General features: G+C 38.4%; 1 protein-coding gene across 1 annotated transcript in view; it reads right to left on the bottom strand.

Moving 5' to 3' along the window:
- The window catches only part of INSC (INSC spindle orientation adaptor protein), a 123,811-nt gene that overhangs the window by 10,630 nt on the left and 86,681 nt on the right, over positions 1–26,500 (bottom strand). Inside the window, exons 7-9 of the mRNA XM_060767571.2 lie at positions 22,885–23,056; positions 17,050–17,228; positions 434–500 (exon numbers count right to left, since the gene is read on the bottom strand). Of these exons, the coding sequence (XP_060623554.2) occupies positions 434–500; positions 17,050–17,228; positions 22,885–23,056 (418 nt within the window). The remainder of the gene's footprint in view (positions 1–433; positions 501–17,049; positions 17,229–22,884; positions 23,057–26,500) is intronic.

A 26,500-nucleotide genomic window follows, 5' to 3' on the forward strand; every position in this document is an offset into this window, starting at 1 on the left:
GACCTTAGGGAAGGCTGAGCGAAGGAAGATCGATGCTTTTGAGCTGTGGTGTTGGAGGAAAGTTCTGAGAGTGCCTTGGACTGCGAGAAGATCCAACCAGTCCATCCTCCAGGAAATAAAGCCCGACTGCTCACTGGAGGGAAAGATACTAGAGACAAAGTTGAAGTACTTTGGCCACATCATGAGGAGACAGGAAAGCCTAGAGAAGACAATTATGCTGGGGAAAGTGGAAGGCAAAAGGAAGAGGGGCCGACCAAGGGCAAGATGGATGGATGGCATCCTTGAAGTGACTGGACTGACCTTGAGGGAGCTGGGGGTGGTAACGGCCGACAGGGAGCTCTGGCGTGGGCTGGTCCATGAGGTCACGAAGAGTCGGAGACGACTGAACGAATGAACAACAACACATCTACCATATAATTGTTGCAATACATACCATTTCCTTGGATTATCTCTGAAGCACACTGATCCAGGACAGACATATTTGCTAATATTGTTGCAACCTACATGAAAATAAGGCAATAACAGATTATGTAAAACCTTTATTTCCACACTGCCAAACAAGTAGCACTTTCTGCCTTTTCTGTTTTAGGTATCTCTTACGTTCCCTTCCTACATAAGCTACTAATTCCATTACTATTATGCAAAGTAAATAGTGAATGCTGCTTGAGTTGATCTATTTACTTGACAACTTTCAAGGTACCAGTCTTCCTAGGAGAAATAGCAAATGCGTATATACTGTAATCATAAATAAATGTTAACTCTATTTAAGAATAATCCAGATATGATTTCAATGTAAAATGAGTGAAATTCTAAACTTCATTAATCAGTAAAAAGCAACAAATATAAGCAGTAGAAGCAGAGGAAGATTACAATATGGATTGATTAACTCAACAAAGGAAACCACAACCATGTGTTGGAAAGATTTGGACAGAGCTGTTTCTTTGAGGGTTGTCATAAGTTGAAACCACCATGGTGGCATGTGTGTGTGTGTGTGTGTGTGTGTGTGTGTGTGTGTGTGTGTGTGTGAAAACATTGTACTCACAAACACCCAAAAGTTAGAGCGGCTAGCACCACTATGCCTGGAAGAGTTGCTGTTTACTAAAACTAAATTAATTTTGTTTCCTTCTTTAATTCCACTAAAACCTACATTTTCTTTGCTCTGACTACTTTCAGTCTGGCTGTACTTTTTGTCAACTAGTTCTCCTTGCCCATGATAATCAAGTCTGGCTCATAAGTATTCCCATCCCTTGATAACCACACATTTGAGAGCTTGCACATCTGAATAGGTTTCCATAGAATAAAACCACAGTTTCCTAGGGATCCCAGGTCATTAGAATCCCATTCTGAGTCTGCAGGTTATTTGCTGCCCAGCACATTGATGGACTTAAATGAATGATGAATAATGAGTGTTACTTGCCAAGTAGCAAGTTATAAATAAATAAATAAATAAATAAATAAATAAATATCCTAGGATAGATAAAGTATGGACTCTCACTAGAACACAAGGCTCCCTCCCTGAGAAATGACTTACTATGTTACAGCTGAGATCTAATGCTCTTATTTATTATTTTTTTATTTACTATATTTGTATACCACCTTTATCAGCCTGTGGGCGACTCATGTTTCCCTGGCATGACTAGTCAAGAATGACAAGAGTAGAGGAGATGAGTTGTCTTCCTTACTCATCCTAGCAATTCATCTAAATTCACATCCAGATGAACTATTCAAGGTAGTAAAGGGTCTAGCTCTGAAATCTTCCCCAGCTGAATTGAATGTTAAAGTTTTCTGCAGTTTGCTGTGATGCTTTTAACAATAATTTCACACATAAAATCTGTTTTAATTATTTTTAGTGTATGGGATATGTTTTATAACTATGTTAAGTGGCATTGAATCTTGCCGGAGTTGTAAGCTGTCTTGAGTCTCCCTGCAGGGGTGAGAAAGGCGAGGTACAAATGAAGCTAATAAATAAAATCTCCCAGACAAGAGTTGATTTACATGCCATCAATATAGCAGAAGCTGACAATGATGTGCCCAGAATTTCCATAGTAGGATTACACTGGATCAGTTTCAGACTTCCTTCGCTATACACATTGCCATCTCATAGGAACAAAGATAATATCTTTATCATATCTTGTCAGATATAAGTTGAGTTTTCTCCATTTGCACTCCAGTCATCATCCTTCCTGCTTCAGCTCCCTGAAGTCACTGAATAAGTAATGGGCCAAAGAGGAATTTTTGTAAGCAATTATGTCATTAGCCCTATTCGGATCTATTGAGTGCAATATAAGAAAGCTTTGGGATGACTGGGGCTCATGGATGTTTCTCACCATATTTGTTGTCAAATAACAACAATAATAATAATAAAACAAAGATAATATCTCTTGGAACTTGCAACATGCTATTATTTAGCATTCACTGGGTGATTATAGTAACAATGGAGATTTACATTTTGTTCTGTTACACAAAACATTTTCTGCTTCTCCTAGAAATTGTATAGTGTCATCCCTCTGAATAAACAGACCGATTTGGAATGCAAATGGAAAGATGAACTACCAATAGTGACAGGTAGAAAAATGGAAATTCCACACACGTCTATTTATTCAATGTTAATTATTAACAGAGTTTCAGGCACATTGTACATATGTATCCCTTCTTCCTCAATTATATCCTATTAATGAAAATTATTTCCTCCATGCAGAGCCCATACCCCACGTGGCTTTCTAAGTGAAAGATGAAGAATTCAATTAAGGACAATTTGAAAATGTGCCAATTACTCAACTCCTTCAAGTTATTTTGTTTAATGAATATTATTAGAATTAATACTGTGTTGCAAATTATTTGAATGATGGGTTTATATTGGTTTGATCCACTCTATTCCCCTTTCCATAATTCAGCAAAACTACATGTTTATGAGAAATGCATACAAAATTAATACATAGTGTTAGTTAGTAGTTTAACGTAGGACCTCATCCTGTACTGTCCCCATGATTTTAAATCTGAATGCAGGTAGTCTCTCATGTTCAGAATTCCCCATCATAGAGCACTTTATCGATGTAGCCATCATGGAACCCCACCAAAAGTAGCTGTGCATTATGTGATGGGATCCGGTGGGTTCCATGCTGGCTGCATTGGCAAAGAATTCCAAATGTGATGAGGTTCTAAGTGTGATGTAGTGGTTAGAGTTTTGTTCTAAGGTTGAAATCCATGCTGTGCCAAGAAACTCAGTGTGACTCACTTCCCTCAAAAAGAGTGCTCTGAGAATAAAACAAAGAGAACCATGAAAGCTATATTGGCCAGAAACTCACTGGAAGATAGGTGGGATACATATAACCCTAACAGTTTATATAACACTTTAAAGGACAAATATTTATTTACATATTTTAAAAACATTTGTCTGCCACCTATCAGTCTACCAAGGCCTCTTAGGTGATTTACAATGGATAGAATTAGATGGATATATCCTATATACACAGAAGTTCTTCAAATCAAATATTCTTTTAATTAAAACTATAAACATAAGACTTGGGCAGACCAATGGCCCATGACACCAAGAAATCTGTGTGCAAATATTTCAGTAAAGTGCTATTGAGTTCAGGCAATCCTGGACTTGTCTAATACTCAAATGTCTAGAAATCACTCACCTTCACCTTCAACTTTACACTCTACTAGTTCCTTGGAATTACTTATCTAGTCAGACATTAAAATTGCATTCTTTATGTTGGGCAACCATGAATGCTTTTATCTGTGGGAAGTATAATATATACCTGAACACTATGATTCACTTTGTGCACTCTGAAGCATTATGCTTCATTGAGGGTAGTGATCTCTTTAGGAATGAATAATCATCATAAAAGACAATAGCTGTGCAATAGCATTTGTTCACTATGATAAACAAAAGTACCAAATTCAAGTAACCTGGAGCCTATTCGCAGCACTATACAATTATAGTGGTGTTATTCAACTTTCATTGTAATAGTTCCATCCATTTGCATTTAACACTAATTGTGCTATTATTCCACTTTAACTTTCTCTGGAATTCTGAGATTTGTAGTCTGATAATGTCCCTTTTTCAAAAAAGAAACAATTTTATATAAAAGCAAGGAGGAGTTATATTGTGTAAGTAAGGAATAAACAACACCAAAATTGATAACTGAATAGCAAATTTCCACATAGAAAATAAAAACAGATTTTGCAAATAAGAGTCTGTTGACTAATTAAAACCTTTTACAGTTCTTGTTTATCAACAAAATAAGGTCCTAAATGACTTGCTCAAGTTCCCTTATTGTGTGCCAGGGCTGAGGAGGAGTTTTGAGAACCTATGTATATACCCAACACTATGCAACAATACCATATCAGCAAAATGAAATTACCATGTAATGGCCACTTTGCACACAATCCCAACACTCTGAATGTGCTATACATAGCAAATATATGTAGGATCTATTCACAACCTGCATCTATGTTTAAAGAAAATTGACATTTCCTGTGGGGGAGGTCTACGGACATAAAAATGGACACAAATAGACCTTGGTGTTCATTCTGCATGTGTCCAATTATAAATCTTACATGCCAGAGTGCTTGCTTTTTAAAAAAAATGAAAATATTCTTCAGTAACATAGTAAACTATCTTCTCTAAGGTGGCATTTGGGAATGATAAATAATTAATCTCCACAGGTCTACCCACCTCCATCTACAATGATCTCATCTTTTCAAGAATGAATATGCCTTCCCTTTGGGGTGGTCAGCATCTCGCACTGGAGAGCCAAGAGTCATTGTGCTAATTAAATCTTTATTAGTCATAAGAAAACAGCTTTTACTACCATTGCTAGCATGAATAGAAATGTTCAATATTAAAACAAAAGTTACTGTGCCATTTCATTAGGAGGCAGTGTCTGAAAGTGCTAATATTAGTAGATTGCAGTCTTAGATCCACTGCTAAGCAAAATTATTTTCTGCTACACTTTATTTCAATTCAGTTAATTGTCCAAAGACCTGTTAAAGAGAAATTGCAAAATATCCACTGCAAATGGTAAGGTCCAATCAAATGCTGTCAGATTTTGACAAGAAAGAAAAAGTTTATTGTTTGAGGCTTTAAAAAGATCAATGTGCCTTTTATTTCTGTTGGAGACTCAGGACTTGTCTACACCAAGCCATGGGTTGAAGGTGAAGTGTTTGAACAACTCTGGGGCACTTCTATCTGGACGAGCTCTGGGATTTTGTGAAGATGTAGATGAGCCTTCTATCCAAGATAGCTGCTTTTGTGCTTTATTGTTGTGCTCCTTCAAGTCATTTCCAACTTATGACAACACTAAGATGAACCGGTCATGAGGTTTTCTTGGCAAAATTTCTTCAGAGAGGGTTTGCTCTCACTTTCTTCAGATCCTGAAAGACTATAGTTTGCCTACATCCTTGGGTTTTCATGCCTAAGCAGAGATTTCAACCTGGTTCTTGGATTTCCATGCCTAAGCAAATTTTAGCCTAGTCCAATCAGAATATCATTCTGGCTCTCTCAGCTACTTCCAGGCATCACAAAATTAGAAGGTTTTAACTGCAAGGCTAATGTGAGCTCTTTCAGTGCACTCACACATACAGGATAGGGAAATATGCCAATTCTATACTATGGTAAATAGTTCCTTTTAGGTTTCTCAATGCATTATTAAGCCATGTTAGTTAAAGTGCACAAACTATCACTCATTCATGATAATAAGCTCCCACCATCCTACAACAGCGGGAGATGGCAAAGAGGATATAACCCAGACCTCTTATTTGTGAGCGACAGCATGTTACAGCAATGCACTAAATCAGTGGGACCACCAATTCCAAGCACACAGCACCGACCAATAGTATGCCAACTGTTTCCAACTATAAGGCCCCAGGAAGTTCAATTTAAACAAAGATTCAACTTCAGAAAGGCAGACTGGATGAAATTCTCAGACATGTTAGATGACATGAACATATTGTTCACGCCAATCCCTGAGGAATACGAGCACTTCATCAAATAGTGAAAACCTGCTCATGGGCCTCTATACCGAAAGGCTGCAGAACCAGCTACCTTCAGTGCATTACTCCTGAAACAGCTGCCTTATTGGAAAACTATTACAGGCTCCACAATGAAGACCCATTTAGTGAGCAAACCCTTCAGGCAGTGCAGAGCATTGTGTCCTCCATCTCTGAAGCCAAGAAAGAACAGTGGATAAAGCTGATCACAGAAGTCTACATGGGAAGGAGCAGCCAGAAGGCGTGGAGCATGGTGCAAGGTTGAGCCCCTCACAAACTAATACCCATGCCAATATACAGGCAGATCAGATAGCACACCAACTCTTGAAGAATGGGAAACCCAAGCTTGCCACCAAAGTAGGAAAGAAACCAATAGTCAGACAACCAGATATTGAGAACAACAACCTTCATGAACCTTTTACATCTACTGAATTGGACATGGCTCTCAATAAATATAAAAATGGCAAAGCAGCTGGCCTGGATGATCCACGGATGGAACAAATCAAGAACTTTGGCCCAAAAGCAAGGTGCTGGCTGCTGGAGCTGATGAACTGAATCCTGTCAGATGCCCAAAATCTGGAGGAAAGCAAGAGTCATAGCCATCTTGAAAGCAGGCAATGACCGTAATGATCCAAAAAGCTATAGACCAATCTCCCTGTTGTGTCACCTCTACAAAGTTCTGAAGATACTTATTTTGCATAGAATTATGGAAAAAATAGACCCATGTCTGATTCCACAGCAAGCTGGCTTCAGGAAATGTAAAAGCTGCACATCACAAGTGCTGAACCTGACTCAGCACATAGAAGATGGCTTTGAAAGGCAGCAGATCAAAGGAGCTGTCTTCATAGACCTGTCAGCGGCTTATGATACTGTAAACCACTGCCTCCTCCTGAGAAAAATGTATAATATCACAAAGGATTACCACCTCACCCGCCTCATAGGAAACCTGCTACAAAACAGGAGCTTTTTTGTTGAGTTCCAGGGCCAGAGAAGCAGATGGCAGAAACAGAAGAACGGCCTGCCTCAGGGGAGCATGCTTGCTCCATCAATGTTCAAAATTTACACAAATGACCAGCCACTGTCAGAAGGGACAAAAAATGTTTCATCTATGGAGATGATCGTGCCATTACCGCTGAAGCAGGGAGCTTTGAGATCGTTGAACAGAAGCTCTCCGAAGCTCTAGGTGCTCTTACTGCCTATTACAGGGAAAACCAGCTGATCCCTAATCCATCTAAAAACAGACATGTGCTTTTCATCTCAAGAACAGACAAGCATCCCGAGCTCTGAGGATTACCTGGGAAGGAATCCCACTGGAGCATTGCAGCACACCCAAATATCTGGGAGTCACTCTGGACCGTGCCCTGACCTACAAGAAGCACTGCCTGAATATCAAGCAAAAAGTGGATGCTAGAAACAATATCATACAAAAGCTGAATGGCAAAACCTGGGGATCACAACCAGACACAGTGCTACGCTGCCCTTGCACTATGCAACTCTGCTGTTGAGTATGCCTGCCCGGTGTGGAACACATATCACCACGCTAAAACAGATGTGGTTTTTAATTAAACATGCTGCATTATCACGGGGTGTCTGCGCCCTACACCACTGGAGAAATGACACTGTTTAGCCGGTATTGCACCACCTGACATCCGCCAGGAAATAGCAACCAATAGTGAAAGGACCAAGGCAGTGACATCTCCAGCTCATCCCCTGTTTGGGTATCAGACAGCACGTCAACAACTTAAATCAAGAAATAGTTTTCTAAGATCTACAGAGACACTCACTGGAACACCCCAGCAAGCGAGAGTCCAAAAGTGGCAGGCTCAAACCCAGAACCTCAATCAATGGCTGATACCAAATGAGAGACTCCCCCCTGGGCACACAGAAAACTGGGTGACTTGGAAGGAGCTGAACAGACTGTGCTGTGGCACCACGAGATGCAGAGCCAACCTTAAGAAATGGGGCTACAAAGTGGAATCCACTACATGCGAGTGTGGAGAAGAGCAAACTACAGACCACCTGCCGCAATGCAACCTGAGCCCTGTCACATGCACAATGGAGGACCTTCTTGCGGCAACACCAGAGGCACTCCAAGTGGCCAGATACTGGTCAAAGGACATTTAATCAACTACCAACCTTGCAAACTTTGTGTTTTGTTTGTTTGTTTAAAAAATGCAATGCAACTGTTTTGGTCTGCCCCTGACACAATAAATAAATAAATAAATAAATAAAGTTAAAGTGATGTCAAGCTGCATTAATTCTACAATGTATCCGATGTTAAGCTGAATTATGTTTGAAAGCAAAGCAGAATTCTTAGAGGATTTTTTCCTATAGAAATGCATTCCAAGACATCTGAGCTAGGAGAAACAGAGTAATGTTTTTCTTAGTGTGCTAAGGATCAAAACTGTATTTGATTCCATTGGAAAAAATTGTGAGGAAAAACATGTATTGTGGGTTTTAAAGAACTCGTAAACCATTCAAATGTGGCAATGGGCCTCGCAAAGGGGGGGGGGCATTTCATGTCAAATGACCTGCAAATAGTCTGCCTTTCTCAGAATCACACTACCATTCTTGTCCCATTCCAGTTCCATACCAGGCTGCAAGGCTTCCCCACACTTCCCTCACAGAATTTTGTGCAGATTTTTGTCATGCATTATTTTCAAACTATGTACTTTTCCTAAAGTGTACATTTTCCACGTTGAATTAAATATCTTTGTGTACCTCTCCTCATGGAAATTCTACTTCAACTTTCTGCCTGATTAAAGATTGATTGAATTCATGCACTTGTCCACTTGGTGCATTGTCAGTCACGTACAGTTTTCAAATGAATACGTGATTTTTTGTGCATCTTTTCTTCTATACCTCAGTGCATTGCAAGCCTTGGAAATGGATGGATTTCTGGTGCACATTGTACCATTGCTAGTTCCAAAAGGCATGCAATGGGTTTTCTTTGATTGGGTTTAACTTTAATAGGGAAATGTGAACCCAAGAAAATGTTTCCATAGCTAGATGTTGTATATGTCTTTGGCCAAATAGATATAGATCCCTCCAATGTGATTCTGCAAAGCCACCTATATGGGGTCATCTGATTGCAAGTAGGTTTCTCTTTAAATGATCTAGTAAAACATAGTTGGATGGTGGTGGAGCCAACCAGATTGTCTAGTACTTTCAGTCCCACCCACTACCCACTTCAGATGTTCTTGGAATGCATGGAAGATGGCATCTGAAGAGGTCTCCTATTATTTGACTTGACCCAATTCTGTTGTCCTGGAATACCTTATATTTTGTAAATAATTCAGGCACATAAATAGAACAAATTAACACTTCTACCAATACAGAGAAGTTGTGGTTTCCTGTGCAAAACTCATTAGGAGGACAAGATTATAACTGCATTGCTAGAGTTCATAAAAGCTAGGCTCCCCAATTCCGCCTTGCTCTTATTTTTATCTCCATTACTGGCATTGTGCTACTTGTTTTAATTTCCTAAGTATTTTGTGAAATGTAATTATGTAATTAATCATCTTCAGCTTAGTTCACAGAGACAAAATGATTACCTCATCCTCTTTACTATGAAAGTGCTGCTTTTTGAAGTCGTTTCCTAAATATGAACCCAGCTACTTTGTAAATGACTATACCACACATGCCAAAATGTTCAAGAGAAACAAAGGAAATGCCAGCCAGTAGACATGCTATGATGACTGTGACAACCAAAGAAAGAAAATCATTGTTTCTGGACAACAAGGTGCTGGAGTATTCTCCCAGAAAGCCATGAACTGGTTGGTTTGCTGACTTCCTCGTTAATGTAATCTGACTTTAGGTACTATCATCCTACTTTTTTTAGCTGCTTCTAAAATTTCCCACTTTATCTCTCCTCCAACTTTCCTTCTTAATCTTCAGCTTGTTGCAAAGTCAAAAAAAGTTTGCACTCAACTTCAGATGATTTTACAGGCATTTAGAGCCATTTCAAGTTTGAGGTATCTACAAAATGTACACATTCAATGTGCACTGCACCCAAAAAACAATATATTTTAAAAACTCACCCAAAATTCTGGAATAAACCACTAATATGGAAGAGCTTCATCTTAAAACCTCCAGAATATTTTAGAAGCATGCCAAGATCTTTGTTTTCTGCTAGCTTTTGAAGCCATTATACATGTCATAAGATTGCATTTGAAAACTGCCTCCCAGGTCCATGCTACAACCACAGCACTTTAGATGCTACCAGATACAATAAATAGGCAAGTTCAAAGGAAAGAAAATAATTGGATTTAAAAATGAAAATGGACATCAATCCTAGTATTCTTTTGTTTGGATCATGTTGTGAAGTCCTAGATCAATGGTGTACAAGATTTGGCTTTTGAGATGTCTGAACTTCAGCTCCCCAAAGGCCCAGCCAGGATGCATGGTCAAGAATTCAAGTTGATGTCAAAAACATCTGTAGGACTAAAGGTTGAGAACCATTGTATTTGACTGTTGTTGGTAATTCCTATCAATTTCAATTTAAAGTGACCCCCATGAATGAGAGACCACCAAGACATCCTATCACCAACAGCCCTGCTTAGGTCTTGCAGACTGATGCTTATGGCTTCCATCTGGGATGTGGTCTTCCTCTTTTCCTACTGCTTTCTACCATACCAAGCATTATTGCCTTTTCTAGTGAGTCATGCCTTGCACTAAACTATCTACTGATTAGTTCTGAATTAAACTATTTGATTTTGTAAGAGAAAACTGTTTTTAAAAAGCCAGCAAATATGCCACCAAAAAAGCCCAAACCACAAACTGTGGTACATTTTCTATTAGGAAAATTGCTTTATTTAAATTTATCATCTTTATAGAAGCCATCATTGCTGTGTTTGAAGAAATACTGGATAACATTTGATCTCAATTAAATTATCTCTTTTCCATTTTTGGCAAGATGACTCATTGGATAAAAATGTCATTTCTATCCACTTGCTCTTTTAATCATTTTTGACTTATAATATATTTGGAGGCTGGCATGTTTAATCCATTCATTTTACTGAATGGATCAATTTGGTCTATCAAGAAGGGAACATTTGCCTATCTGAATAATATAGGTCGTAGCAAAATAACCATATACCAAATAGCAACATACCCAGCTTTCATGTATCCACTTGCTAAACTTGTTGCCTATATTTAACCATTAATCAGAAATGTTGAGGAAATATTGAAGTGATATTTCCACACCATATTGGAGGATCCTACAGAATGGACAAATATATATGACTAATTTCCTTCCAGAGAAGCACTACCAGCAGAGACTAATTTGCTTTTCTGAAAATTAAACAAATAATTATTCATGTAGTTATGTCTTGGGTGGGTGATTTTTTTTAAAAAAAGTAAGTAACATAGGGCACTAAAAGAGTTCTGAGTCTTTACCCTGCATTCACTTTCTAGTTCAAATACTACACAGCACAACCCTTGGTCCCAAGTCTGCTGTTTGCAACAGAGGCTAAATATCTGATCTTAAAGACTGGAAACCTTTCTTCCAGTGTAGATTCAGGACCCAGTATAGATGCAAGGCCTCTAATCTGTACCAGGACTATATTGGAAAAACAAGGGGTTGAGGCATTTTTATCTCATCACACAATGTGTTCCCATTCTAAGTTTGGATCTCTGCACTGCTATTTAGTTTTTTTAAAAGCTATTCATGTTATAATAACAACACAATTGCAAATATCATTGACATGATCTTGTCATGTTTAGTCCTGTATTTCCTTGTTTACAGTTATTTTTACTGTTGATGCTTTCAAGGCTGGAATCACTGGGTTGTTGTAGGTTTTTCAGGCTGTATGGCCATGTTCTAGAAGCATTCTCTCCTGATGTTTCACCTGCATCTATGGCAGGCATCCTCAGAGGTTGTGAAGTCTGTTGGTACCTAGGAAAAATGGGTATAATATCTGTGGAAACTCCAGGGTGGGAGAAAAATTCTTGTCTGTAGGAGCTAGGTGTGAATGTTTCAATTGGCCATCTTGATTAGCATTTGATGGCCTGACAGTTTTTAGGTGTGCCCTGTTACTGCCTAGCATCAAACGTAGCCTCAAACAGGAAGATGTTCAAGCCTCATCTAAATGCTAGAGTAGAAACAGCAAGGCTTAGATTTATTCAGTAGACTCTGTTTGGAAGGGACTTCCAAAATCTTGGGGCCACAGCTGAGAAAGACCTTATATGTGCATGCCAGTTTCATTTACTGTAAAACAGCTACTCGAAGACTCAAGATGTAGATCTTACCATTTGGGCAAGAGTCCACCTCTTCTCATGATTTTAACTACTCCCCTCCGTATAATGAAAGTGCCTTTCTGCTATCCCATTTCATGGCCATTTACACCCATAATTTTCAGATAATATTCTGTGTACTCAATATATATGTCAACTGAAAATATTTTCCAGAAGTCACCAAGTAAATTAGAAAAACATAACCCAGAGTTGTGAATTCATGACTGTTTTATATTTACATTCCTTACATACCCCCTAACCTGAAAATACAAAACAATCACAGGGATACATATGGATTGGGAAAATCTTTCAGTTGTAATTTATCAGACAGCACCCACAGTGATCAATGGGGGTACAGTATTGATCAAGAAGCACCTGGCTGATGGCCAAACTCCCTTTCACATGAAGCATCTCCAGCATTAGGGGAAATTGCAACAGGAACACTGCTTTTGTTGGTTGCATCAGGGATCACTTGCAGGAGAGAATGAAACCATCAGCCAGCTGCTTCCAAATCAAAAAGGGAATGGACACCCATCAATTGCACTAGCTACTACCTGATAAGAATAGGCTGAGGAGATTGGAATTCACTGCATACTTATATAACTATGGTGGTTAATTCATAACTATCCATGTGAACTCCAGATTTTCATGCATTCAGTGAATAAATTATTCAGAGCTGTATGCATTGTAAGATTCTTGTGTTACAACAGACTAATAATACTACCCTTGTCTGGTATATTATAGCTAGTCAAACATTAATACAGGCCTTCTTCAACAAACTCACTGCTGAAGGAAAAATAGCTCATAGCTAAAAGAGGAAACTGTTCCTTTGCCTCTTTGCCTCTTTTGCTGTCTGAGGTAACCACTTTATTCTATCAAGTGATGGGACTAGCCTGATGCTTGCCTGCTGGTTCCTCACAAATTGTGGTCCTTGTCCTCCAGGCTCTTCTGAATTGTGGCAGCTGACTTTTTTTTTACCCTATATCAAGATACTTTTTACTCCCATACTTCAAATTTTCAAAATGGATAAGTTATAGTGTTAAGATTAAATGTCCTGATGAAACATGAAATATGTCCTGGTGAACATCTTTCATGTCTATATAATGTATTAGAGTAATATAAGATGCCTTGAAGCCAGCATGGTGAACTGGTTTGGGTGTTGGACTATGCCTCTGGAGACCAGAATTCAAATCCCCACTCAGCTATGGAACTTACTTGGGTAAGTCACAGTCCCTGACCATCATAGGAAGGAAGTGGCAAACTTCTTTTGAGCAAATCTTGCCAAGAAAATTGTGTGAAAAATGTGCCTTAGGGTCTCCATAAGTCAAAAATGATTTGCAGGCATACAGCAACAGTATAATGGAATGGAAAGGAATTATGCCTTACATATAATGTCATGGACTATATAAAAGCTGAAGTGTCCATATATTGTCCTAGAAGTGTCTCCCACGAAGGGATATGTATGCGTATCTGTCTCTGAACACTTTAAATAAATAACCTTTTTAAAAAATACAAAGAGCCCACTCAATTTCCATATAAATATCTTAAAATTCTCAAACTTAAAACTGCCTGGGTGGAATACTGAAGTTAACCTGACTTAATGAGCTGGGAACTACGGTGACCAGAAGTTGACAAAGGTGACCCCAGACAAAACCCAGTATTAAGTACCAAATGGTGAGGACTTAAAATTTAAGAGACTCTTTTCAGTGATCTTTGAATATGGTTGCAAAATTGCACATGATGACTTATACATCTTTACCCAGTATCTGTACATAGTATTTCATATTACTGCAGTGGCATTCTCTCACAGCTTTATAACACATACTACATTGTAAATCTATTGCTCAAAAGGAACATGGATTATTTAAAACAATTATACTGCTTTTTCAACAACAATGATGTCTTGAGATTTTTCTCATTACATTTGTTTCATTTCAAAAATGCAGGGGACTATAAGGAAGTGAATAAATTAAGTGTTTGTTGCTTGATGGTTGCCAGCAGAGATTGTAAACTGCTGGCTTCTTGAGTCAGAGCCCATTGACGTCAATGGTAAGTCATTCATTACGCTTCACTGAGGTTTTGAATCAGTTTTTGTTGAGACCAGTGGAGCTTTCTTGGAACTCATATTTCAGCTTCACTGCAAGCCCCTATCTATATATCCCAACACAGACAGGTAGATGTCGCCAGGACAATTTATTCTGAAATATACATAAAACTGTAAGTGCCAGATCCTGTAAAAAATTATACAACTCAAAAAAAGAAGAGATCCTTGTTGGATGGTGTGAGAAAAGTTCCTGAGATTCTATTGATGAAAGGTATGAGATGCAATAAGGAATTGAGAAACGTTGAGAATTGTTGCTCTGGACCCTTTAAATATTTAGAACTTGATCACACCACCCTGCTGTTCCACTACAGTCCAATAAGCTTAGCTAATGGATCATACCCTCACAAATTGTGGTCCTGTTGATCACTTTCAATATTGCATTTGTCTTCAGAAATGTAATTGTGTTCCCTCACCAATCCATGGGCCTATGATTGGTGGGACTATACACCTTTGTAGTCTCACCTTTCTGCACTATTGTGATTCCTCTATTTATTATTATTATTATTATTATTATTATTATTATTATTATTATTTCTGTTTTTAGTGCAACTGTACAATTTCAGCATTAACAGCAAAGAAAAAGGCAAAGATCGATATAACACAAAAATAAAACAGCCATCTTGAGAATATGTGTTCTCTAAACAATACTTGTTCTCTAAACAAGAGTCCAACAGCATGGTGAGCAAATAGAAATGACTGCTCTGGAGTCTAGATGACACCTGGGCATTGTGCAAACTGTGGTCATATGCCACCTCTGGACCCCGGTTTTCTGTTTCTTGAAATCCCCTACCAGTTGCCAAAAAATCCTGGTCAATCCTCCTGATCATTTCATAAATTTTGATGCAATTTCAGGACAATTGTTGTGTGTGTCCATCCCCCCCCCCCCCAAATCATACAAAAAGTCCCCTGGATGCATAAAAACATGCAAAAAAAATACTACACGCACATACATATACAGACCTCAGAACTCCCTACTACCTCACCCCCCCCCCCATGCCTTAATTTTCTTCTGCAACCTCAATCAAAGAGGGGAACAGGCAGGCCCGTAGCCAGGATTTCGTTTCGGGGGGGGGGGGCTGATATTTTTCAGGGAGGGTTTCAGGGGGGGCTGAGTTTTTTGGGGGGGCTGAGTCTGAGTGAAAGAGGATCTAGCCTAGCAAACCTTTTGTATCATTACCCCAATACCCCCATGCATATGGGATATATTGAGTATGGTGATCAGATCATGATATGAATAAACATAACAGTTTAAGTAATGCACCAGTAAGGCCTTTTCGTGAACCACCATGAGAATTTCGGGGGGGGGGGCTGAAGCCCCCCGAGCCCCCCCCCCCGAGCCCCCCCCCCCCCCGCCCCGCGGCTACATGCCTGGGAACAGGAAATGCTGTGCCATCACTTTCTGTTGCCATTTTGAGATAGACCAGAGAGGACAATGGAGTTATTTGGGTTTGCTCTACAGCTGGGCTGGGAAGAAATTGGCCACTGAACTCCACATAGTTGCTCATATCTGCCCTTGATTGTCATGATCACCCATTATTTTTCAATACATTTCTGCCAAATACTTAGAAACGATATCTCCCAATCAAGTTTTGTGTGAGATCTATTTCCACTACAAAATAGTTAAGCAGATACAATCACTGTCAGCCCAATTTGCAGATATAAACATATAATAGGCAGTCTAGTTTGCAGATATATTAAGCAGGAGGAATATTGGTTTGTTCTTTAATTTCAATTCATGCTGATATCTTTTGTTCTATATTCATTTATTAGACTCCCATAGCTATTCATGCAAGTTGAAATAATCTATCCATTCTTCAAAACTCTATAGAACTGTTGACAACCATTCAAATGTATGTTACTCCCACGAGGCAACCGCATTCATTCACTGTATTAAAGGGAAAGTAGAAGTGGGAGTGGATGTTTCTTTCATGGGACTCCTAGAATTCACTAATGAAAAATATGTTTGCAGCACACCAACAAAAAGTAGTATTGGTAGGTCGGTTTTGAGTTTTTGCTCCAATCTAGATGGTGGTCTATTTTACATATAATAACTTTATGGCAGGCATAAAGTTATCGTTCTGATAGCAAGTCCAACCCATTACATTCAATTGTTTTTTACCATGTCTATCAAGCAATGCAGTAATCATGTCACAGATAGGTGACTAAGCCAAAATAGCTGATGAAGAGCTTTCAAAAGATGCACTTGACAGGTATAAAGTAATGATGTAACACAAGTGTCATCATTTAGTCATGTCCCAGTGACCCGTTAGAAGATCAATCCTGTCCTAAATCAGCATATTTTTCTCACCCACTATATCCCAAGCCTTCCAGTAGCCAATACTTGACATTGCTTCAGGAAACATCCATTGTGTTGCTTATATTTCTACATGAATTTCTTCTTCTACATTTCTGTCTGCTTTGCAGAATATACAGAGAGAAAATAAGTTGACAATATTTATAAATCTGTTAGAGGAAGGTGCTGGAAATTAGGACTGTTCTATACATACATGTACATTACTTGATTATTTGTCTCTGTAGAAGGAAAACAGGGAGAGGTATGAATTTCCATCATTTAGACATAGATTTGTTATGGCTCATCCACAAATAAAAGTAAACAGTTGAGACACACAAGTATGTTGGAGCATGCTCCCGAACTATTAACTACCACATTGGTTCCTATACAACAATGTATATATAAATGTATATTCCTTTACCTGGTCCCGAGAATAGGGACTATCTACTTTCTGTTTGTCGCAGCAAGCTGCTATAAGAATTTTTACTGCATCCAGCTGAAGCAACATCTCACAGGCCATTGCATCAAAAAATGTAATATTGGCAAGAGCAGCCGAAGCTAGTAGAAAAACTTCTCCAGATGTGGCCTCTTGGCACAGTTCTAGATAGGCAGAAAAGAATTGCATTACAATCTTAAAGCTGCTGGATTATGAAACTGCAAACTAGAGTTATTTTTTATTTAATTTATTTAAATAATTTTAATGCAATATCTTCCAGAGAAATTATCTCTTTGAAAATTAGATAATTTTCTACCTGTAGGTTTAGTCTAAAACAGATGGTATCCTCACTAAAGGCGGGGGGAGGGAGAGGAAGTGCAGAAACTGAACTCTGCCACCATCCTTCATTACAATAAAAGTTTTCCCATAAGTGTTTCAGATTGTTAACTTAGCCATATACAGTACAAACCCTGTAACTGGGGGTACATGTTCTTGAACTTCACATGGATATATGAAGCCATGGATAATAGCAAACACTTGAAATGAATTGCTTTTGGTCTGGGGATATCATAGAGTCACACTGGATGATTAAGTAAATGTACAGAAAGAACAGGTTTTTTTTTTCAGAAATTGAATAAATAAATAAATAAATAACTCAAGATACCAGTCCTACGGATATGGAAGCTGTACGATATACAGTGGGCCTTTGATATCCAGTAGTATTTGGGTCCAGGATCCCTATGGAGACCATAATGTGTGGCTATTCAAGTCCTGGTATATACAGTGGCATAATAAAATGGCACCCTTTATATAAAATACCAAAATCGAGGTTGGATTTTTAGATTTTTAAAAATATTTTTAAACCATGGATTAATGAGTACATGTAGACAGTCCATGCATATGGAAGGCCAAGTGTAATGGATTTTTAAATCAAGAGGCCATGACTACATGTTTTGTTTAAAATTCTTATGTAAAGCGGAAAGAATATGGACGGCCACCTGTATATGTACAGGCTCTCCCAACTTCTCAGTTTGTTTCTGTAGTTGAGAATTAAATTAGGTATTACTGAGAAAAGTTTGTGCAACAATATTCTAATCCTTAGAATAGCTGCTTAAAGCATGGATTTCCATGGGATTTACCTCTACTGTATGTCAGAATAGAGCCTTCAGCACCAATCCAATCACTGTTTTCAATGGTAAACACAGAGTGAACATTATACAAGAATTTAGCTAAATTCTCATAGTATATGGAAACTAATGGAGTCCTTCAGGAGTTATGTGCTTGTTATTATACATGGCATTTTCAATTAGGTATATTCCATTAAAGCAAAGGCAAAGTGCTCTGCTTTGCCAGGCTTCTGGGGAGGAAAGAGGGAGCAGCAGGGCAATTCTGTCAGTCCATGTGCAGCTCCCTCTCTGTGACACTTTCCCCATAATACGTGGAAAACATTGCCATTGCAAGGATGCTCTGTGCTGGGTGCATTAGAGCCATCACAACATGTTGCCAGGGAAGCGTGTGGAGACACTTTCACCCCGGTTGTAGATGAGGCTTCTACAGGAGGCTCCTTTGCATGGCCTGATGGTCAGCAAGCCCATCAGACCTTCAGATGGGGTGGAAGCATCCTAGGATGCTAAAATCACCCTATCTGGTGAGGTGGTTAGATGGCAACTTTAATTCTTTTTGGTAATAGGTTTCTTAATGTTTATTTTTATTTTTGATTGTTATGTGACTTTTGATTGTTGTGTGGGCTAGTTATCTTGCAATTTTCTTTTTTCCCAAAAGCTGGAAAACATGGCATTGAGTGTTTACCTATTTTATATGCACATAAATCACCTTGAGTCCCCATGAGGAAAGAGGGAAGTCTAGAAATAAAGTAGTAGTAGTAGTAGTAGTAGTATTTTATTATACCATTTCTTACTACCTCCTCTTAAAAGCAACATGGCTAGTAAGCTGGATTTTACTTAAAACAGTGGTTGTGCAATGGTTCTGTAGTCCTCCAATTCAATTCAGATTCCAATTGTCCTCAGATTGATTTGTAGCACATCAGACACAATCCAGCCCACTGTGGAGCCTGAATATAAACTGAAATTCCAGAATCTGAATCTTTAGGGTTCTCATTTACTTTCAAATCCAAACAGCTATAATTTTACAAGTTTAGACACAAGTGCATTAAATTGGAGACATGGTAACACCTTCAGAGTAAATAACCTAGGCAATGGTTAATTTTCAATTTTCTTTTTTCCAAAAACTGGAAAACATTTTAAGGCATATAGAGACTGTTCACTAAATATGTTGCTCATTTATGATGCTGTTTGCATATTTTGAGTATCCATTATGTATGTCTGCTGCTGGTACATTAAGAATCTTTGTCTCTGTTTCTGATAAACAAAGCACAGAAAAATGTAAGGTAAAGGGCAAAGGACAAAAGGAAGTCTTCCTCACTGAGTTTTGGAAGCACTGTACTAAAACTTCTAACTTCAGAGCCCAAGTACAGATACTCTGAAGTTTATAAAAATAGAGCAGAAATACAGGTCAGATGTAAAGTACTGTACTGAGACGCACTGGGGTGAAACTGAAGAAGCATGGTGAAATTGCCTCACACAGTAAGCTAATAACTGTCATCGTGTAGTCCAGCTTCCCTCCTGCCCTAATCATCATTTCACTGTATTTTCCCCGTATATTATTTGTTTGGAAACATGGGACTTATCTACACCTCTGCAAATATCCAAGGCTAACACAGAACAGAAATGCAAAGTACTGACTCAAGAGGCTGCAGAGCTGTTTGGACACTCTGCCCCTGACCTGTTGCAGCAGCGGGGCAGAATCCAGCCATTTCAGATACATCAAAACTGATTCGGCCCAGCTGGGCTGTCACCCCTAAACATCCCCTCACCCCAGTCACTGCAGCAGACAGATAGAGAGCTCTGGAATTCTCTTGGCCTTTACCCTGAGCATCTTCAGGTACCCTTGTCAACATCAACAAATGTGCTGATGTTGACAAGGTTATCCAGAGATGGCCAGGAGCTCTCCAACACTCTCTGGCCATCTAATGTGGTGAAAAGGGCAACATGATCTTAATCCATCCTCTCTTCCCTATACTTCCCTATACCAACCTGTGTGAACAGCAGACCAGTTTCCTTTGTGGTTGGTCTGCTGTCCATACTCTGCTTAAAGAGTGGGGCTGGTCTGGAGTATTGCTCGAGATCTTGCTGTATTCCTAAATAAACCTTGCTGTATTCCTATGAGCACTTGAGTAGAACTAATTAGTATTTGAGAGTATAATTCCCCAATTTATCTTGCTACTGCTATGTCTTAGGAATAAAAAAATATGACACACAGAGACATTAACATGCATGCACACAGTGTGTGTGTATGCACTGAAGTCCTCTTAAAATGTCTGCAGGCACGGGGCTCTGCAGATTTGCCACATAGGCTGACAAACCCCCCTGTTGCTCCTCATAAATGTGATAAGGTCCTTAGTGTGACCAAAGATGCAGTTTTATATTTTCAATAGATACTTAGGCCTGGCTAGATCTGTTTGAGTGAGTTGGCCTTTTGATAATAACAGTGGAGAAATTCTTAAATCTTTCCCCCAAACATTTACAAATCATGCATCTTTCTCAATCATAACACTTCCTGGAGCAAATGATAATTCAGCTTGGCCATAGCTGATGTGTTTTATCATTGACTGATTGCTAGCAAGGTGCATTCCTGTTTTGAAATACAAAGGAAAATGGAAACGTGGGTCAAATTCCAATGGTGTTGAACAGCTTTTGATCCAGCACATAAATGTACTACTGTAAAAGATTGATATTTTTGTTTTCTGCACCTCCTTCCATGCTATTCTGGAGGGTTCCCCAATGCCTTGGAACATATTTACCAGGCAGCAATAGAAAGGGAGAGTCATTGAAAATTTCACCTTTCTTTTTCCATTTGGAGAAGCATTCAGTGGCACTGCTCAGTTTCAACACAAGAAACACCATGATTCCAAGGATGCTTAAAGGTTTTTTTCTGTTTTTTCTTAGAACTTCTTCACATTGGGATTTTTTGCTCCGTTCCTCCATTTGTTAACATGGCCTGGCGAGCGTCACCATACGATGCTAGCTTGGCCCCACCCACATTCCTCCCAAAGCAGAGGGGAAGCATTGCAAGACTCCTCCTCCTCCATGACAGAGAGGAAAGAATCTTTCAGGTAGATCCAAAGGAGCTTCCCACCCTTTCCAGTTCTCCATATGATGGGGGAAAGGGTAGCAGGCCAATGCATGTTGATGCCCTTTCTCCCATATGATGGGGGCAGGGCACTAAAGCGCCTTGTCTTGACCCCACCATATGATGGAAGAAGATGGAGGACAGGGTGTGTGTGAAGAGGTCCTTAGACAATCATGTCCAGTGTCAATATGAGGAATACATAACGTCCTAGAACTTTTTTTTATTTTAACTTATGCCACAATAAAACAATCCATATAATCCAGGGATAAAATAATGATTCCAACTGCAATCCTTTAACTGGAAATAAACCAAACTGAATTTCATTGAGATTTGCTTTTGAGCAGACATATATTTTATAGCAGTCTTGCTCAGGTGTTGCAGATTTAGGGCCATGGCCTCCTCAATTGAGTCTATCCATTTGGATTGTCCAAATGGCAACTTTTGACAATTTTTACCCAGGGTGCTGGAACAGAAAAAGCAAGACTAGAGGGGCCTTTTCTGCAATTTTTCTCTGCTTCCAGTTGGGCTAGAGATTTACTTTTTATAAACTGAAATCTTTGAATCCCAGACAGCTAATAGAGGCTGGATCTACACTATCCTTTAATCCAGCTCAGAATGCGGATTAACTGCATTGATTTGGATTATAGAGCAAGACTGCTATCTAGTATATGGATATAATGCAGTTCAATGTTGTTAACCCACATTCTGAAACTGGTTCATAGGGCAGTGCAGATCCAGCCAATCTTAACAGATATCAAGTGGATTGCCTAGAATCTGAATTAATCTGGCCAATCTGATCACATGGAAACTCTTAAATTATGAATTTTGAATAACGTCCTCCTAACTCTTGAAAATTTCCACTGCACTCATTTGTCTACTGGGGAAAAAGATGCTGAAGAAGGAAAGCTATAACTTATATGCATGAAAGGGGAAAATGAGAAGAGAAGGAATCTACAGCCTCTTTAGAACTACCTGATTTTAATTTAGCATGTACTTTTGTATCAATACACTTCACCAAGTCTTTTCTTCTGAAGAAGTGGACTGAGATGTAGAAATGCTCATATGCTAACATAGAAATGAGTTAGTCTTAAAGGGACTGATAAATTCAATTTTACCTCTCTATCCTTTTTCTTTATTCTGTGCAGACCAGCAAGAAAAGAAAAAGAAGGAAAGAAAAGCTTGATTTTGGAAGGGACCCCCCCCCAAAAAAAAGAGGGGGAGGGAGAGTTCTTCAGTTTACATCAGGCATGGGCAAACCTCTGCCCTCTGGGTGTTTTGTACTTCAACTCCCACAATTCCTAACGGCTGGTAAACTGACAGATTTCTGGGAATTGAAGTCCCAAACACCTGGAGGGCCAACGTTTTTCCATGTCTGGTTTATATTCTAACCATAAAGCAGAACATATTACATTCAACCAAAGGCGTGAACATTAATAAGAATGCAGAACTCAATATTGCAGACCATTAGATAAACAAATTACATTTGAGCCCTAGCACTCTAGTTTAGGATTGAAATTATGACAATAAATGCTGAAAAATGGGCTGCCAAAAGAATGTTACTTTTTCCTTTTTGTTTAGTGGCATTTACGTGAACCATTTCAATATACATACTGAGAAGTGCTGTGACAATCTCCTCCATGTTCTCAAGGAAACTGCCAAGATGTTGAGTGAAGGTGAGGTGAGGAGATGTGATCTGAGCTATTACTGCTGCTGCTTCAGCATGAGTGGCCTGAGAGTGGGTACTATCTGTAAGGATATCAGTTAAGCACAATATTCCATCAACCTAGGAGGAAAAGGAGGAAAAATTATTAAGAGCATCTTTTGTCAAGGAAAAAACAAATTTCAACATATTCTATGAACATGAAAAATATTAATATGTTTTCAAATTTTCTTTGTATTTATTTTTGATATATTTGCAATTTTATATTGTTCTGTACATTGTAGAGTACAGAACAGTATAAAATTGCAATTCTCCAGAAACTAACAAGAATCAAACACTTAAGTGTAAAAAGTCTAACATACTGACAATGGACAAACTCATTAAAATGAAGACCAAATATGTTGATTTCTAACCAGATCAAACCCCCGCCTTTTGCTTCTCATGATCTACATCCACAGAAGCAGAAAAAGAGCAGGGGGAGGGCTAAAGCTAACAATTCAACTAGGAAGCTAAAAGGATGGTGTATCAAAAATATGATATATGAATTTGATATATGCAATGTTCTTGATTTCTGTCCCGGAGAATCAAAACCTGGAGAAGTACTTGGAAAACACATACTGAACTATTCTAACCAGCCATATCTTATAATACTCAAGGGGTTAGCATTCCTCTCCAGCATTAAATAATTGGGGGTTTAAAAACAAATGGCTTTCCTCTGAGATAGGTAGGTAGGTTGGTTGCTCATTATTCAATCAATTACAAAGTTATAGAATACTAGCAAATTTTCTCTACCATGAGAAAAACTGATATCATGACACACTGAAAAACTCCCACTTGCTGCCAAATTTTCATAATTTTTGTCTTTTTCTGCAAATTATTTTCTACAAAAGCTTGCAGTCTTGTATAAAACATATCTTTTATGTGTAGAACAATGCATTTTGTATATCTTCCACTGTTTTCCATAGAAAATCTTGTACAGATAGGAATATTTAATTAAGATCTTCTGTGTAGAATGCTGGAGGTTTTTTCACAAGAACAAAAAAAATCACAAAAAGTTCCCAGGTGTTTAAAAAAATGAAAATATCCACATTTTTTTGATATTTCATATAACTTTTGAAATTAGTTATTCCTGTATGAAAGAATGAAATAATCAAAAATTTATATCCCTGCCCCAGGGAGCCATCTTTTACCATAAAGTTTCAGTATGCATTAAAGCATTTATCATACACTGTTCAGCGCCTGTTTTCCAAATGTCTTCACGCTTTGTCAATATTTAATGTTCTGCCATTCATTCTTTAAATTGTTTGTATAAAGCTTTTGTTGCTCTCATTTCGGTTATTTATTAGTATACAATGCCAAGTTATCTTAATGAAATATCCCTAGCTAGACATAAATAAAAGCATTTGATTTTTGCTGTCAATCAGTTTTATGAGAAATGTTATCAGGCCTGCAAAAAAAAAAGTAGGTAATATTATCTTAGTGACATTTATGATCACACCAAGGATAACTATAACACGGGAATAATTATTTTGTGGAATGCAAATAACATTCAACATACAAAGTTCAGTGAAAATTAAAAGTAAATCATGTGTCCGCTGCTTAGATATTTCAGGGGAAAATTCAGAATTCACCTACTCACATCAAAATCCATTTCTCTAGCCATGACAATGAAGGTCAAAGCCAGCTATTTGCATGTACCAAAATACTATGTCTTCACAGGCTGATTTATTTGTCATCAGATGTGTGCATCAGAGGTTATTATAATGAAAGCACCCAGTTTGGTCACCTTGGGATTAAAGTAGTGTCACAAGTGTGGACCTAAAATAAACTCAACATTAAGTCACTAACAAAACAATAATTTTGTTTACTATGTGCTAAGAGTCTTCCATGCCTTCACATTGTCCTTAATTATGGAAACTTTTCGAAGAATTGCATTTTATCTGCATTCTGCTCAAAGATCAGCATGAGTTTCAGGTTTTTCTGTCATGTGTCCACAACAGTGAGCTTGACACTGGGGTTGCAGCAGTCATTAAAGGTCTCCCAAACTGATTAGTGTGGGATGAATAAGGGCTAGAAATTCAGGTGACCATTCCGGTATTTTTAATTTTCAATGCAGCTTCAATATTGAAAATATGAATGTGTATGCAGATACTTGCAGATCTGTATACAAGTATATCAGTATTAGCACATCTCCACATAACAGGATGTCTAATAACACCTTAGGTGGAAATATATATATTCAAATGCATGACAACAAGAAGAAAAGGTAAGTGACCACTGCCTTGATGCTCCCAATAGAGCAAATTAGAGGAATTTTTCAAAAGCAAATACATATTGAGGTGAGTTCACAAATGGGACATGTATGGCTGCTTAATGTGCATTCTGCATGTGGTGTTTGTAAGGCAAGTAGGAATCAGAAAAAATAGAATAAGGGGTTGTTTTTAGTAATAGATAGGCTGTTTGGATAGCCTTGCAACACCCTTCAGATAACTGCCATAATCTATCTGCTCACCACCAATATCACCAACTGGGATGTATCTCCTTGTTGCATATTGGGGTTGGCAGTAGCAATGAGAAGAAAGGAAATGAGGAGAAACATCAAAGTAGGATGATGGAGCCAAATGGATCAGTAACTTTTAAAAAAATCGTGGTTGGATAGGCAAAAGGGAGCAAAGGCTGCCAAGAAGGAAATTAATCTTTACACAAATGGGATTATCCTGGATACCCAGGGGATACTGCAAAGTGTTCTAACTTGCAGGTAGAGGCATTGGGGAAAATCATAATTAAGAAAAATGGCCTTGCATTTCCATGCCATTGCGAATGACGATATGGAACAGTGATTTTCATGCCAGGAAACTAAGAATTTACAAAAGTTTCAGGACTTGATTCCAAAAGTAAACGTTCTTAATTTTTGCTACTTTAGCAATGAAAAAGAGAAAGAAATTGGGATGAGCTGGTAAAGGGATTGGGAGCCTAACTTTAAATGTGCACAGTTGAACACTATGCCAATAAATCAATGGCAATTCTCACACTGTTGATATCATTGTGTCTTATTGTGATAGGCAAAACTGGTTGTATAATGTCACTGCAGAAAGTAAATACTACAGAAATAACATATCCTGTATTCATGGATTCTGTGATTTAAACCCTCTAAAGAAAACAAACACTATCATACACACAAAAGGGTGTTACTAAGTATACTCTCCACATACAACTCAGCCTGATAACCAAACAAAAAGGTGGGAGCGAAAACAATTGAAAAAACAGTTCCAAAACTCCCCAGTTCAGGCTTAATTCAAATATATATCAAATTGCCTCTTTCCTGTTTTGAAAATCCCCCTGCACCGATATAATTTGTTTGGCAGCTTGTGGAATTCACTATTTTAAAATTCCCTGCTAAGTTCCTTATAATTAGTGACAATCGGCTGGTATAGTTTTCCCCAGGTTCCTCATAAGGAGCCACACACTCTCCAAGGCATTTTAAGGAGGCTTCCCGCTTCCAGATAAGAAAGAGTGATGATCTCTTGGAAGAGGACAGTAAATAAGAGTTTACTTTTTATTTGCTGG

The sequence above is a fragment of the Anolis sagrei genome, chromosome 1 (assembly GCF_037176765.1).
Source record: "Anolis sagrei isolate rAnoSag1 chromosome 1, rAnoSag1.mat, whole genome shotgun sequence".
Classification (NCBI taxonomy): Eukaryota; Metazoa; Chordata; class Lepidosauria; order Squamata; family Dactyloidae; genus Anolis; species Anolis sagrei.